General features: G+C 41.0%; 1 protein-coding gene across 2 annotated transcripts in view; it reads left to right on the top strand.

The window, feature by feature from the left end:
• Positions 1 to 14,975, top strand: part of tfpia (tissue factor pathway inhibitor a) — a 56,076-nt gene that overhangs the window by 24,325 nt on the left and 16,776 nt on the right. Inside the window, exon 2 of one of the 2 annotated variants that reach the window (XM_046363838.1) lies at positions 6,052 to 6,252. In XM_046363838.1, the coding sequence (XP_046219794.1) occupies positions 6,052 to 6,252 (201 nt within the window). Of the gene's footprint in view, positions 1 to 6,048; positions 6,253 to 14,975 lie in introns of both variants that reach the window. The other variant, XM_046363837.1, reaches the window with a different exon arrangement.

Raw genomic sequence — 14,975 nt, 5'->3', positions numbered from 1 at the left:
TTTTGTAAGCCAATGCAATTTATCTTAGCCCAACCTGTTTTGCAAAATATATACAGTATATATATATATATATATACACAGTACCAGTCATAAGTTTGGACACACCTACTCAGGGTTTATAAAACATAGGGTTTTTCTTTATTTGTACTATTTTCTATATTGTAGAATAATAGTGAAGACATCAAAACTATGGAATAACACATATGGAATCATGGAGTAAACAAAAAAATTGTTAAACAATGTAAATATATTTTAGTTTTGATATTCTTTCAAGTAGCCACCATGTGCGCTGATGACAGCTTTGCAAACTCTTGGCATTCTCTCTATCTGTCATGACTTCCTCCGAAGTCGGTGCCTCTCCTTGTTCGGGCGGCGCTCGGCAGTCGGCGTCGCCGGTCTACTAGCCATCGCCGATCCACTTTTCTTTTTCCTTTGGTTTTGTCTTTGTTTTCACACACCTGTTCTCCATTTCAAAATGATTTGTTCCTGTATTTAAACCCTCTGTTTCCCCCATAGTGTTGTGTGGGATTATTTCATGTTCAGTTAGGTTTGTGTTGATGCCTGGGTTTTTGACGGGTGCTGTGTTCACCCGTGCGTGATCTTTACCGTTTTGGTCAAGTGTAATTGTTACCTTGTGCCTTGTTGAGTAAAGTACGTTGCTCACTAATTCTGCTCTCCTGCGCCTGACTTCATGCACCAGCTACACACACCTTCTGACACTACCAGCTTCACCTGTAATGCTTTTACAACAGTCTTGAAGGAGTTCCCACATAGGCTGAGCACTTGTTGGCTTCATTTCCTTAACTCTGCGGTCCAACGCATTCCAAACCATCTCAATTGGGTTGAGGTCAGGTGATTGTGGAGGCCAGGTCATCTGATGCAGCACTCCATCACTCTCATTTTTGGTCAAATAGCCCTTACACAGCCTGGAGGTGTGTTTTGGGTCATTGTCCTGTTGAAAAAACAATGATAGTCCCACTAAGCGCAAACCAGATGGGATGGAGTATCGCTGCAGAATGCTGTGGTAGCCATGTTGGTTAAGGGTCCCTTGAATTCTAAATAAATCACTGACAGTGTCACCAGCACAGCACACCCACACCATCACACTTCCTCCTCTATGCTTTACATTTGGAACCACACACATGGAGATCATCTGTTCACCTACCTACACCTACTGCGTCTCACAAAGACACGGTAGGTTGGAACCAAAAACCAAAGAACAGATTTCCACTGGTCTAATGTCCATTGCTTGTGTTCCTTGAGCCAAGTAAGTCTATTCTTCTTATTGGTGCACTTTAGTAGTGGTTTCTTCGCAGCAATTTGACCATGAAGGCCTGATTCATGTGGTCTCCTCTGAACAGCTTATGTTGAGATGTGTCTGTTACTTCAACTCTGCGAAGCATTTATTTGGGCTGCAATCTGAGGTGCAGTTATCTCTAATGAAATAATCCTCTGCAGCAGAGGTAAATTCTGGGTCTTCCATTCCCGTGGCGGTCCTCATGAGAGCCAGTTTCATCATAGCGCTTGATGGTTTTTGCAACTACACTGAAATTTTGCGAATTGACTGACCTTCATGTTTTAAAGTAATGATGGAGTGTTGTTTCTCTTTGCTTATTTGAGCTGTTCTTGCTTTAATATGGACTTGGTCTTTTACCAAATAGGGCTATCTTCTGTATACCAGAAGAGAGAATGCCAAGGGTGTACAAAGCTGTCATCAAGGCAATTGGTGGCTAATTTAAAGAATCTCAAATACAGTATAACATATTTTTTTATTTGTTTAACACTTTTTTGGTTACTACATGATTCCATATGTGTTATTTCATAGTTGTGATGTCTTCACTATTATTGAACAATGTAGAAAATTGTAAAAACATAAAGAAATAACCCGGAATGAGTAGGTGTGTCCAAACTTTAGACTGGTACTGTGTGTGTATATATATATATATATATATATATATATACATTTGTTTTGTGTTATTTTGACATTAATATGCATCACATATCAGTTTGCAAACAATGTAAAAAAATAAATATAGGGAGACACGTATACTGTAGCTAAGAAAGTAATACTAAGTGTATGTTGTGGAGTAAGCTATTAGCAGCCCATGTGCCTCACCCTGATAATTTGTTCATTTTTCCCCTAATAATTTCCCCTACAGTTCAGACTTGATGGTGCACATATAGTCTATAGCTGTTTTAGTGAAATGTAATAATTGAATATTGAATGAGCTTTCATTGTCTGCTTATATTCCCACTTTATTTATCCTATGGTTCTGACTTGGTGCATAGGGTGAACACTGTAAGATCGGCCCATGTTCTGAATTCTGTCGCTGTACATTTCGAAAGTGCTGAACAAATAGTTATTTTGACCAGGTCCGTCCTAGCTTGCTCATTAATGTCTTAATCAAAATTACAGATTGCCTCTTATCTGCTTGTTGCCCCCTTATGCCATAGTTTGTACATCTCAATTGTCAGTAGAAACCACAGCTTAAGCAATCAGCCATATCATCTATGTTTTTTTGAAAGGCAGTAAATGAGGCTGAAGGAACTGTTTTGCTGGCAGACAAGGATCCGCTGATCGCCAGGTGTAGCAGTGGTAAGGTGTTGGGACTCTGCTGGTGGGACTCTGCTGGTGGGACTCTGCTGGTGGGACAGCTTTATGTACACCCTAACAGTTTGTGGGCACCGTTTGTCACCGTTATAGTGCAATTCATGTATTGCTTAGTGTTGTGTTGTGGCTTTGCTGACATGCATTCCACATTTTGGGGGGGGGTTTGCCCCACGAAGATTTACATGCTAAAATCTCCACTGAACCTGTTATATGATGGGATTATAATTTGGTATCCCCTCACATTGTTGATATTGAATGATGTTTGCTGCCTTCCCCTTGACATTCCCCTAAACAAGCCCTACTTGGGGCAACCTGCCCATATTCTGCATTACCGAAGAGCTTGGCACACCACCAGCATTGAGTAATTCAGCCCATTATCCAAATTGAGGTGTGTGGAGGCTGAGTCTTGGCGAAGCAGAACCTGCCTGCGGGGCCCAAAAAAATGCAGCTGCCTAGAGGAAATGTTAAGCGGCCAAAATGTGTCAGTACATTTGGTGCCAGACTCTACAGTACATATTTTGGGAGTAACCTGAAAATGCTGATCTATTGGTTGGCGCCGACCAGGCTTTTATTGATGTATTCTGGGAAGATTCATATTAATAGCTCAAACTCATTGGTCCATTGTTGAGATGCAGAATAACGTTTGGAGAGGGAGGAAGGAGAATAACTTTTGGAGAGGGAGGAAGGAGAATAACGTTTGGAGAGGGAGGAAGGAGAATAACTTTTGGAGAGGGAGGAAGGAGAATAACGTTTGGAGAGGGAGGAAGGAGAATAACTTTTGGAGAGGGAGGAAGGAGAATAACTTTTGGAGAGGGAGGAAGGATAACTTTTTGGAGGGAGGAAGGATAATAACTTTTGGAGAGGGAGGAAGGAGGAAGGAGAATAACTTTTGGAGAGGGAGGAAGGATAATAACTTTTGGAGAGGGAGGGAGGAGAATAACTTTTGGAGAGGGAGGAAGGATAATAACTTTTGGAGAGGGAGGGAGGAGAATAACTTTTTGGAGAAGGGAGGAGGGAGGGAGGAGAATAACTTTTGGAGAGGGAGGAAGGATAATAACTTTTGGAGAGGGAGGAAGGAGAATAACTTTTGGAGAGGGAGGGAGGAGAATAACTTTTGGAGAGGGAGGAAGGATAATAACTTTTGGAGAGGGAGGGAGGAGAATAACTTTTGGAGAGGGAGGAAGGATAATAACTTTTGGAGAGAGAGGGAGGTTTGGAAGGGAAGGAGTAAGAAGTGTACTGAAAAAAATAAATGATGCACTTTCAAGTTTCACTTCCAATTGATTATAATATTTTTTTTACTATTAATAGTTCTATTATAGGTATAACACATCAATTTGTTTACAGTTACTGTGCACCAAGGCTAACTTTTTCAAGATCAAAGATCATACTTTTATTAGCAACTACAAGTTTGTTTTTAGTTTCCAGTGTTGAATTTGAGCTCACATCCTCTGCTTGAGGCAATAGTGTTTTCTCTAGGAGTGTTGTTTTTGGATGGCCCACATTAGCAAGGCTGGACAATAAGTCATGGAAGAACACATTGACTGTGGTTCAGTACTTCTGTTGACCTCACGGGGATTCAAATCAATAGGAACATCCTGTTTTATTTTTCCTCCAGACTTATTACACATCTTCCAATACAATGAGGTGTTTACCAAGTGCCCACTTAAAGCTAGTTCAGTGGAACAGATGAGCAGTCACTTTTTCCTTGTCTTTTCATACATCTTAGGACTGAACAGCGAAGTGACTGCTGCTGCTCTCAGGGTGGTGTGGGTTTTTGAGGGAAAGGCAAACAATAGGAACATTATTGCCCTCTTTAGGGAGGCTAAGCACAGATACATGTTTACAAAGAGGGCCTAGCGGTACAGAGACGGAGACAGCATGTGGATTGCCTGTCTGTAATTACCCCTGTATGGGCACTCCTCCCTCTCCTTATCTGCCCGGACAGAGGATTGTATACAATATCTGTAGCCATGCTCAGAAAACATTTAATCGCCCCTGCAAAAGCAACCTACTATAAGCCCAGAGGCAGGCTAGCAGGCAAGAGGTTATTTGTAGAGATGGCTGTCTTGCTGTGGGCTGGCTGGGGCCTGGGCAGCATGGTGGGGCTGTGGAGTTCGGAGGTGTTGCTGGGCTGGATGTACTGAGGATGCCATTCAGCAGGTAATGCCACAGCATTTAATAGTTGTCAGGTTGTATGCCATCAAAACAACCCTCGCCAACAAAGTGTCACACAGCGAATGACTGTTTACCATGATTATAAATACAAATAGACGGCTATGGAGCTTGATTGTCACATTGCGGTTGTTTATATTACCTTATATGCGGTTGTATATGATGAAAGGTACACATCAAGTTAACTGTATGTGTCACATAGTACATACTGTAAGTAACTATCTACAGCATAACCACAGGAACCAACTAACCTAATCTACAGTGTGGAAAAGGAAAACCCAGTCCCTCTTGGCAGATCCGGAAGATCAGGATGTTGAAGGTTAAGTGATCCACCCAATGGGAAGGAGGCTGTCACTCAACCCACCCACCCCCCACCCCACCATCTGCAGAGCCCCAGCCCTCCTCAGACAGAGATTATGCTCCTCACAGTGTGATCTGAAGGGACGGGACTTTCACAGCAGGCTGAATCCAGACCCCGACTGCCCAGAACACAACAGGAGGGGGACTATGTGCACATTGTTACAACACTGCATATAGACATATGACATTGTAAATGTCTTTATTCTTTTGGAACTTCTGTGAGTGTAGTGTTTACTGTTCAGTTTTGATTGTTTATTTCACTTTTGTTTATTATCTATTTCACTTGCTTTGGCATCGTAAACACATGTTTCCCATGCCAATAAAGCCCCTTGAATGTAATTGAATTGAGAGGGAGATAGAGAGAGCGAGTGCGTGAGAGAGAGAGTCCGAGCAGCAAACTGATGGTGATAACATCTTGGCTGCTTGCTGTGAAGATGCTACAGTATTTTGATACTATCCCAAGTCATCTGTTCCCACGTCTTGTAGAACACATGTGGTATGCAATGTAAAATGTGTGTTTGGTGGAATGCATTTACAGTATAAAGCACTGCTAAAGCCACAGCTACATTTTTGAGAGTTTTATTTTTGTTGTTGAGTCTGAGTGGGGACATATGTTGCTCAGTAGAGCAGATCAGAATTCTGAACATGTTGAATTCTATTCAGGACTGTTATGAGTGACCAGCAGCAAGGCTGTAAGGTCAAACCATTTATACAGACTCCCCCACAACCAATATCTACACACAACCATTAAAATAATCTGGAATGTACGTACAAGAGAGATGTTCTTACCTAGTCCAAAGCCTCAGGTTAAAGCGTTGACCTAAATTACACCAGAACATTTCCATGGATTCTGTGAATCTTTACATGGCAGTATGCTAACTTTGGCTTTCTTCTCTCCATAGCAGATGGAACCCAGCCTGAGCTCTTCATTTTCCACCAGTCGTGCGCCCTGAAGAAGGACGAAGGGCCCTGCAAGGCATTAAAGGAGCGTTTCTACTTCGACATTGACACGGGCCGCTGTGAGGCCTTCGAGTTCGGCGGCTGCAGAGGCAACGCCAACAATTTTGAGACCTTGGAGGCATGTGAGAAAATGTGCCTGGTGTCTGGTGAGTTTTTGAAACCTTTCTCTGATTTCTCTGCAGGTCAAATGTAAAAATGGGCCTCTGTTGATGTGTGAAAAATTATTAATTTTTGTACCAAGTATCTTTCTGTATATTCAGAAAGACTCGTGTTATTTTATTTAGACAGATGAAGCAAGCACACATGTTCTTCAGGAAATGTACAGTATCTTTTGTAGATTTTATTTCCTTTACTAGGAATGATAAGATGTTCCCTGGTCAACCAATTCACTGATTACTATGTTTTGGTTTCTGTCCTTTTCAAAACAATTATCTGCCATGTTGCCAAAATATCAAAATAGATTAGACACAGAGTACGGTTGCATGCATACAATAATGTGATTATTGTTGATAGTTAGGTTAATATAATAGTTTGATTAAAACGATTACATGCTTTGCAAGAAGAGCGATTTCCCCAATAAGCCTGTTTCCATGTACTCATCTGAGATCAGATGGCACGCTGATAAATGCAGAAAATCACCAATCAAAATAACATTTCTACCATGTTGTTTTTGCGAAAACTATTTGATTCTATTTCTAAGATGCATAGTAAAATAAAAATCCAAACACACTTCACTCACACATAAGAGGTCCTGGCACCTGCACGGATCAAATACACCCCTGGAGTAATTCAAACAATTGCTCAGAAAACCAGGTGTTTTAATTGGTTTATGCTTACTTGGATTTTGACCTGAGGCCGTATTTTAAGATAAGCAGAGTAAAGTGTTTACGTGACTAATGCCATACTCGGCCTTCTGCCATAATCAGTTTAATATGGAATTAGGATTGTGCATGTACATTTACTCACTGTTTTTGAGCCAGTAAACACGATGACATCATCCACGTAGTTGGTTTGCCAGGTTTTACAGTAGAATAGCAGGGAGTTTCTAGTGTTCTATCATATTTACTCACTGTTTTTGAGCCAGTAAACACGATGACATCATCCACGTAGTTGGTTTGCTAGGTTTTACAGTAGAATAGCAGGGAGTATCCAGTGTTCTATCATACGTTCATGTCAGCAGTATAGTTTTCGCGCTTGACGGTTTTGTGTGGAATGCTGTCGTTAGACTGTCAGACCAAACTCTCACTCCCAAACACATTCCCAATGCCGCTCTGAGAAAGTTTGCATGTTTCTCTGTCAAACTATCAGTCAAATCTATTGTCAAGCCTGGGACAATGGCGCTGTTGGCTGATTGGCTATGTGAAAAAGACTGACATCCAGGCTCATTCTCGTTGTAGAGACGATTGGGCTGATAATAATAATAATATTATGTGGTAGGTGTGAATCGATTGGGCTGATAATAATAATAATATGTGCTACGTGTGAAACGATTGGGCTGATAATAATAATATGTGGTACGTGTGAATCGATAGGGCTGATAATAATAATATTATGTGGTAGGTGTGAATCGATTGGGCTGATAATAATAATAATACAGTATTGGGCTGATAATAATAATATGTGGTACGTGTGAATCGATAGGGCTGATAATAATAATATTATGTGGTAGGTGTGAATCGATTGGGCTGATAATAATAATAATATGTGCTACGTGTGAAACGATTGGGCTGATAATAATAATATGTGGTACGTGTGAAACGATTGGGCTGATAATAATAATATGTGCTACGTGTGAAACGATTGGGCTGATAATAATAATATGTGGTACGTGTGAATCGATAGGGCTGATAATAATAATATTATGTGGTAGGTGTGAATCGATTGGGCTGATAATAATAATAATATGTGCTACGTGTGAAACGATTGGGCTGATAATAATAATATGTGGTACGTTTGAAACGATTGGGCTGATAATAATAATATGTGGTAGGTGTGAAACGATTGGGCTGATAATAATAATATGTGGTAGGTGTGAATCGATTGGGCTGATAATAATAATATGTGGTACGTGTGAAACGATTGGGCTGATAATAATAATATGTGGTACGTGTGAAACGATTGGGCTGATAATAATAATATGTGGTAGGTGTGAATCGATTGGGCTGATAATAATAATATGTGGTAGGTGTGAATCGATTGGGCTGATAATAATAATATGTGGTACGTGTGAAACGATTGGGCTGATAATAATAATATGTGGTACGTGTGAAACGATTGGGCTGATAATAATAATATGTGGTAGGTGTGAATCGATTGGGCTGATAATAATAATATGTGGTACGTGTGAAACGATTGGGCTGATAATAATAATATTATGTGGTAGGTGTGAATCGATTGGGCTGATAATAATAATAATATGTGCTACGTGTGAAACGATTGGGCTGATAATAATAATATGTGCTACGTGTGAAACGATTGGGCTGATAATAATAATATGTGGTAGGTGTGAAACGATTGGGCTGATAATAATAATATGTGGTAGGTGTGAATCGATTGGACTGATAATAATAATATGTGGTACGTGTGAAACGATTGCGCTGATAATAATAATATGTGGTACGTGTGAAACGATTGGGCTGATAATAATAATATGTGGTAGGTGTGAATCGATTGGGCTGATAATAATAATATGTGGTAGGTGTGAATCGATTGGGCTGATAATAATAATATGTGGTACGTGTGAAACGATTGGGCTGATAATAATAATATGTGGTAGGTGTGAATCGATTGGGCTGATAATAATAATATGTGGTACGTGTGAAACGATTGGGCTGATAATAATAATATGTGGTACGTGTGAATCGATTGGGCTGATAATAATAATATGTGGTAGGTGTGAATCGATTGGGCTGATAATAATAATATGTGGTAGGTGTGAATCGATTGGGCTGATAATAATAATATGGTACGTGTGAAACGATTGGGCTGATAATAATAATATGTGGTACGTGTGAAACGATTGGGCTGATAATAATAATATGTGGTAGGTGTGAATCGATTGGGCTGATAATAATAATATGTGGTAGGTGTGAATCGATTGGGCTGATAATAATAATATGTGGTACGTGTGAAAATTGGGCTGATAATAATAATATGTGGTAGGTGTGAATCGATTGGGCTGATAATAATAATATGTGGTACGTGTGAAACGATTGGGCTGATAATAATAATATGTGGTACGTGTGAAACGATTGGGCTGATAATAATAATATGTGGTAGGTGTGAAACGATTGGGCTGATAATAATAGTATGTGGTAGGTGTGAATCGATAGGGCTGATAATAATAATATTATGTGGTAGGTGTGAATCGATTGGGCTGATAATAATAATATGTGGTACGTGTGAATCGATAGGGCTGATAATAATAATATTATGTGGTAGGTGTGAATCGATTGGGCTGATAATAATAATAATATGTGCTACGTGTGAAACGATTGGGCTGATAATAATAATATGTGGTAGGTGTGAAACGATTGGGCTGATAATAATAATATGTGGTAGGTGTGAATCGATAGGGCTGATAATAATAATATTATGTGGTAGGTGTGAATCGATTGGGCTGTCGATTGGGCTGATAATAATAATATGTGGTACGTGAGAATCGATTGGGCTGATAATAATAATATTATGTGGTAGGTGTGAATCGATTGGGCTGATAATAATAATATGTGCTACGTGTGAAACGATTGGGCTGATAATAATAATATTATGTGGTAGGTGTGAATCGATTGGGCTGATAATAATAATAATATGTGCTACGTGTGAAACGATTGGGCTGATAATAATAATATGTGGTACGTGTGAAACGATTGGGCTGATAATAATAATATGTGGTAGGTGTGAAACGATTGGGCTGATAATAATAATATGTGGTAGGTGTGAATCGATTGGGCTGATAATAATAATATGTGGTACGTGTGAAACGATTGGGCTGATAATAATAATATGTGGTACGTGTGAAACGATTGGGCTGATAATAATAATATGTGGTACGTGTGAATCGATTGGGCTGATAATAATAATATGTGGTACGTGTGAAACGATTGGGCTGATAATAATAATATGTGGTACGTGTGAATCGATTGGGCTGATAATAATAATATGTGGTAGGTGTGAATCGATTGGGCTGATAATAATAATATGTGGTAGGTGTGAATCGATTGGGCTGATAATAATAATATGTGGTACGTGTGAAACGATTGGGCTGATAATAATAATATGTGGTACGTGTGAAACGATTGGGCTGATAATAATAATATGTGAACTAGAAACACAAGCATTTCGCTACACTCGCATTAACAATAACATTAGATTTGATTTTGCATTTTGAGTGTTACCTAAACCGTGGGTGTTATTGAAGTGAGATAGATAAGCAATATTCATAGATGTCGGATCAATATGAATTATGCTGTGGATATCACAGTGGAGAAACCACGTGCAAAACTCTACTTTGTCTGGAGCTAGAAACACTGCTTTCTTAAAAGTGTAATTTATTACGGATGTATGTCTCAATGTCATGGTGGTACAATGTTGTGTCATTGTATGCATTATATAGTTGACGTATAAGGGAATTGTGGGTGAATTTCCATCCTGCCAGTAACACTTTTATATTATTGTTTTATTCAACATGTCGATGAAACCAGGCATATTGAATTAAATAAGAAAATGATGGTAGTCCTGTGAGGTCATGGTTAACATCCAAATCAAATCACATTTTATTGGTCACATACACATGGTTAGCAGATGTTATTGCTTCTAGATCCGACAGTGCAACAGTATCTAACAGGTAATATCTTAACAATTCCACAACAAAACCTAATACACACAATCTAGTAAAGGAATGGGATGAGAACATATAAGTATAACATATATGGATGAGCAGTGACAGAGCGACTAAGATGCAATAGATAGTAAAGAATAGGTAGTGAAGGACACAGTACATTATATACATATGAGAGGAGTAATGTGAGCTATGTAAACGTTCTTAAAGTGGCATTGTTAAAGTAGTGTTAATGGTGTTCCATTTATTAAAGTGGCCAATGATATCAAGTCTGTAGGTAGGCAGCCGCCTCTCTGTGCTAGTGATGGCAGTTTAACAATCTGATGGCCTTGAGATAAAAGCTCTTTTTCAATCTCTCTGTCCCAGCTTTGATGCACCTGTACTGACCTCGCCTTCTTGATGGAAGCGGGGTGAACAGGCAGTGGCTCGGGTGGTTATTGTCCTTGATGATCTTTTTTGCCTTCCTGTGTTGTAGGTGTCCTGGAGGCCAGATAGTTTGCCCCCGGTGATGCATTGTGCAGACCGCACCACCCTCTAGAGAGTCTTGCGGTTGTGGGCCGTGCAGTTGCCGTACCAGGCGGTGATACATCTCGACAGGATGCTCTCAATTGTGCATCTGTAAAAGTTAGTGAGAGTTTTCGGTGACAAGACACATTTTTTCAGCCTCCTGAGGTTGAAGAGGAGCTGTTGCGCCTTCTTCACCACACTGTCCGTGTGCGTGGACCATTTCAGTTTGTCCGTGATGTGTACGCCGAGGAACTTTCCATCTTCTCCACTATTGTCCCGTTGATGTGGATGGGGGCTGCTCCCTTTGCTGTATCCTGAAGTCCACGATCATCTCCTTTGTTTTACTGACGTTGACTGAGAGGTTATTTTCCTGACACCACACTCCCAGGGCCCTCACCTCCTAGGCCGTCTCGTCGTTGTTGGTAATCAAGCCTACCACTGTTGTGTCATCTGCAAACTTGATGATTGAGTTGGAGGTGTGCATGGCCAATTGGTCGTGGGTGAACAAAAGAGTACAGGAGGGGGCTGAGAACGCACCCTTATGGGGCCCCTGTGTTGAGGATCAGTTGAGTGGAGATGTTGTTGCCTACCTTCACCACCAGGGGGAAGCCCGTCAGGAAGTCCAGGACCCAGTTGCACAGGGTGGGGTCGAGACCTGGGGTCTCAAGCTTAATGATGAGTTTGGAGGGTACTATGGTGTTGAATGCTGAGCTGGAGTCAATGAACAGCGTTCTTACATAGGTATTCCTGTTGTCAAGATTGGAAAGGGCAGTGTGATGGCGATTGCATTGTTTGTTGACCTATTGGGGCGGTAAGCAAATTTAAGTGGGTCTAGGGTGACAGGTAGGGTGGAGGTGATATGGTCCTTGTCTAGTCTCTCAAAGCACTTCATGATGGGAGAAGTGAATGCTACGGGGCGATAGTCATTTAGTTCAGGTACCTTAGCTTTCTTGGGAACAGGAACAATTGTGGCCATCTTGAAGGATGTGGGAACAGCAGACTGAGATAGGGATTGATTGATGATGTCCGTAAACACACCAGCCAGCTGGTCTGTGCATTCTCTGAGGACACGGCTAGGGATGCCGTCTGGGCTGGCAGCCTTGCAAGGTTTAACACGTCTGAGGACACGCCGGCCACGGAGAAGGAGAGTCCACAGTCTTTGGTTGCTGGCTACGTTGATGCCAATGTATTGTCCTCAAAGCACGCAGATCAGTTGCTTAATTTGTCTGGAAGCAAGACGTCAATGTACTCGACGGGGCTGGTTTTCCTTTTGTAATCCGTGATTGTCTGTAGACCCTGCCACATACGTCTTGTGTTCAAGCCATTGAATTGCAACTCCACTTTATCTCTATTTAATTTTTAATTTTACCTTTTTAACCAGGCAAGTCAGTTATGAACATATTCTTATTTTCAATGACGTCATTGAAAATAAGAATATGTTCTTAACTGACTTGCCTGGTTAAAAAGGTAAAATTAAAAATTAAATAGAGATAAAGTGGAGTTGCAATTCAATGGCTTAGTGGGTTAACTGCCTGTTCAGGGGCAGAACGACAGATTTGTACCTTGTCAGCTCGGGGGTTTGAACTCACAACCTTCCGGTTACTAGTCCAACGCTCTAACCACTAGGCTACGCTGCCGCCCCTATGCTGACACGTATGTTCTTAACTGACTTGCCTGGTTAAAAAGGTAAAATTAAAAATTAAATAGAGATAAAGTGGAGTTGCAATTCAATGGCTTAGTGGGTTAACTGCCTGTTCAGGGGCAGAACGACAGATTTGTACCTTGTCAGCTCGGGGGTTTGAACTCACAACCTTCCGGTTACTAGTCCAACGCTCTAACCACTAGGCTACGCTGCCGCCCCTATGCTGACACGTTGGTTGTTTGATTGGCTTACAGAGGGAATAACTACACTGTTTGTATTTGCTCATATTTCCAGTCACCTTGCCATGATTAAATGCGGTGGTATGTGCTTTCAGCTTTGTGCGAATGCACGGTTTCTGCTTAGGGAAGGTTTTAATAGTTACAGTGGGTACAACATCTCCTATACTCTTCCTTGTAAAGTCGCTTACCGAGTCAGCGTAAATGTCAATGTTGTTCTCTGAGGCTACCCTGAACATATCCCAGTCCAAGTGATTGAAGCAATCTTGAAGCGTGGAATCCGATTGGTCAGTCCAGCATTGGATAGACCTAAGCACGGGTGCTTCCTGTTTTAGTTAATGCCTATAGGAGGGGAGCAACAAGATGGAGTCGTGGTCAGATTTGCCAAAAGGAGGGCGGGGGAGGGCCTTGTATGCATCGCTGAAGTTTGAGTAGCAGAGTAGTTGGTTGAGCATATTACTCATTCGTGTACAGAAATCGATATGCTGATAGAATTTAGGTAGCCTTGTTCTCGAATTAGCTTTGTTAAAAATCCACAGATACAATAAATGCAGCCTCAAGATATATGGTTAGCAGTTTGCATAAAGTCCAGTGAAGTTCCTTGACGGCCGTCTTGGTATCCGCTTGCGGGGGGAAACACACGGCTGTGATGATAACCGAGGAGAGTTCTCTTGGGAGATAATACGGTCGGCATTTGATTGTGAGGAATTCTAGTCAGGCAAACAAAAGGACAAGTTCCTGTATGTTGTTACAATTACACTATGAACCAAATCATAAAACATACACCCCCGTCCTTCTTCTTACCGGAGAGATGTTTATTCTTGTCGGCGCGATGCACTGAAAATCCCGTTGGCTGTACGGACTCAGACAGCATGTCTCCAGCTAGCCATGTTTCCGTAAAACAGAGTATGTTACAATCCCGGATATTGCTTTGGAAAGCAACTCTTGGCTAGATTTCATCGACGTTGTTATCTAGGGACTGGACATTAGCGAGTAATATACTCAGGAGTGGTGGGTTGTGTGCTCGCCTCCGAAGCCCCAATAGAAGACAGCTCCGGCACCCTCTCTTCCTGTGGCGTTGTTTTGGGTCAGACTGGAATCTGTTTAAATGCCCTGGGAGGTGCAGATAAAGGATCTGCTTTGGGAAAGTTGTATTCCTGGTCGTAGTCCTGGTTGTGCTGGTAAGTTGACGTCTCTCTGATATCCAATAATTATTCCCGGTTGTATGTAATAACACTTAACGTTTTCTGGGCTAACAACATAATAAATAATGCAGAAAAAAACTCAATACTGCACAGTTTCCTAAGGGCTAGAACTGAAGCTGGTATCTCTATCAGCGCCATCTTGCCATCCTGTTCCACTGAAATGAAGTAGTCACAATTATGTCATGAGACAATGTCACAATGTATTTCTATTGCTACCAAACCTCAGGTGAGAAGAGGAAAATTACAAGCTAAGAAAGGGAAGTCTATGTTGGAGTCAACAGTCAAGGACACATAAAACACCTCAGATATTGTAATTTTGTCACAATGTGACATTTATTTTACTCTCTCAATACCTGCATGTACTGAATGGAAATAATATGAAGACTGTTGTCATAATGGCTTCTTCGCAGAAATTCTCAAGGAACATATTTCTCTCTCA

Source organism: Oncorhynchus gorbuscha, linkage group LG09 (assembly GCF_021184085.1).
Source record: "Oncorhynchus gorbuscha isolate QuinsamMale2020 ecotype Even-year linkage group LG09, OgorEven_v1.0, whole genome shotgun sequence".
In the NCBI taxonomy this organism is placed as follows: domain Eukaryota; kingdom Metazoa; phylum Chordata; class Actinopteri; order Salmoniformes; family Salmonidae; genus Oncorhynchus; species Oncorhynchus gorbuscha.
The sequence above is the reverse complement of the archived record's forward strand: the minus strand, read 5'-3'. Positions and strand labels throughout refer to the sequence as shown.